Raw genomic sequence first — 1,509 nt, forward strand, 5'->3', positions numbered from 1 at the left:
AATAATATCTGAATCTGATAATTTGCCTGGCCATTGTAAAACCATTAGCGTGTGTTCCACAGACACCATCATGTACCTCTTCTAAGATTTGCTTACCCTTAACAGCGTCTACGCATCTTAGCAGCACCTGATCCTTTCCTCTTTTATATAGGATCTCTCCATCCAAGACGTAGTCATTAGCCTGCCTTCTTAATATCCTCTTGTTGTTCTCGCTTGCTTACTCTGGGTATTCGCTACTCTTCATGTATTGCGATATATCGCAATACCAAGGCTGATCACCCTTTTTCTCTTTTTCGTCGACATTGCAACAGTGGGCCGGTGCTTCATAAATGCTCATTCGGATGGGTCTCACATCTTCTGGTTTATTTACTTTGATTATAGAAGCCAAAGTAGCCAAAGCGTCGGCCATCTGTTTTCTTCTCGCGCAAGGTAAGAGAAGGTGACGTCAACAAACTTGTCAATTAGCTCAATAACTAGCTTTCGGTAATTGACCAATTTGGGATCTCTTATCTCCCATTCTCCTTTGAGTTGATAAATTACCAGTGCAGAATCCCCATATACCTCTAGCACTTTAATCTTATGTCCGATGGCTGTACGAATCCCCATAATACATGCTTCGTATTCGGCCATATTGTTTGTGCAATCAAAATCCAATTTACAGGTAAATGGATCATGATTTCCGTTTAGGGATACCGAAACTGCCCCAATTCCATTGCCTACAGCATTTGAAGCTCCGTCGAAGTTTAATTTTCAAGCATTGCCTTCTAGTGTGTTCACTTCAGCGGTTGCCACATACATCAGATCCTCATTTGGGAAGTCAAAGTTCAAAGGCTCATAATCTTCTAAAGATCTACTAGCTAGAAAATCTGCTATCACGCTTCCTTTTACGGCCTTTTGAGTCAAATAGGCTATGTCGAATTCAGACAGTAGAATTTGCCATCGGGCCATCGTTCCGTTTAGAGTGGTTGACTCCATCATGTATTTCAGAGGGTCCAGTTTCGAGATTAACCAAGTCATATGGTACAACATGTATTGTCTCAATCTCCAAGTAGTCCAGACTAAGGCGCAACATAATTTCTCAATTGGTGAATATCTTGTCTCGCATTCAGTAAACTTCTTGCTAAGGTAGTATATCACTTTTTATTTTCTTCCCAACTCATCATGTTGGCCGAGCACGCATCCCATGGAGTTTTCAAATACTGCCAAATATAGTATTAATGGTTTGTCTAGACTAGGTGGCATTAGTACTAGAGCATTGGACAAGTAATATTTGATCTTGTCAAAAGTTTTCTGGCATTTCTTATCCCATACACCTGGATTGTGTTTCTTAAGGAGACGGAAGATGGGGTCGCATTTCTCAATTCCCCTTTCGTTGACTAAGAATCCTAGTAACTTTCCTGATCTAGCCTCGAAAGTGCATTTGGCTGGGTTAAGCTTTAGCTGGAACTTTTTTAACCTTAGGAACGGTTTTCTCAGGACTTACACATGTTCCCCTTCTGTTCTAGACTT

At 40.9% G+C, this 1,509-nt stretch overlaps 1 protein-coding gene across 1 annotated transcript; it reads right to left on the bottom strand.

Moving 5' to 3' along the window:
* Positions 1-375: 375 nt before the first annotated feature.
* LOC128034813 (uncharacterized) lies at positions 376-948 on the bottom strand. The gene is made up of 2 exons (XM_052623656.1): positions 762-948; positions 376-716 (listed from the first exon to the last, which is right to left on the bottom strand). Exons 1-2 carry the CDS (start codon positions 946-948, stop codon positions 376-378), a joined length of 528 nt encoding a protein of 175 aa, XP_052479616.1.
* Positions 949-1,509: the final 561 nt, after the last annotated feature.

This window comes from Gossypium raimondii, chromosome 11 (genome assembly GCF_025698545.1).
Source record: "Gossypium raimondii isolate GPD5lz chromosome 11, ASM2569854v1, whole genome shotgun sequence".
In the NCBI taxonomy this organism is placed as follows: domain Eukaryota; kingdom Viridiplantae; phylum Streptophyta; class Magnoliopsida; order Malvales; family Malvaceae; genus Gossypium; species Gossypium raimondii.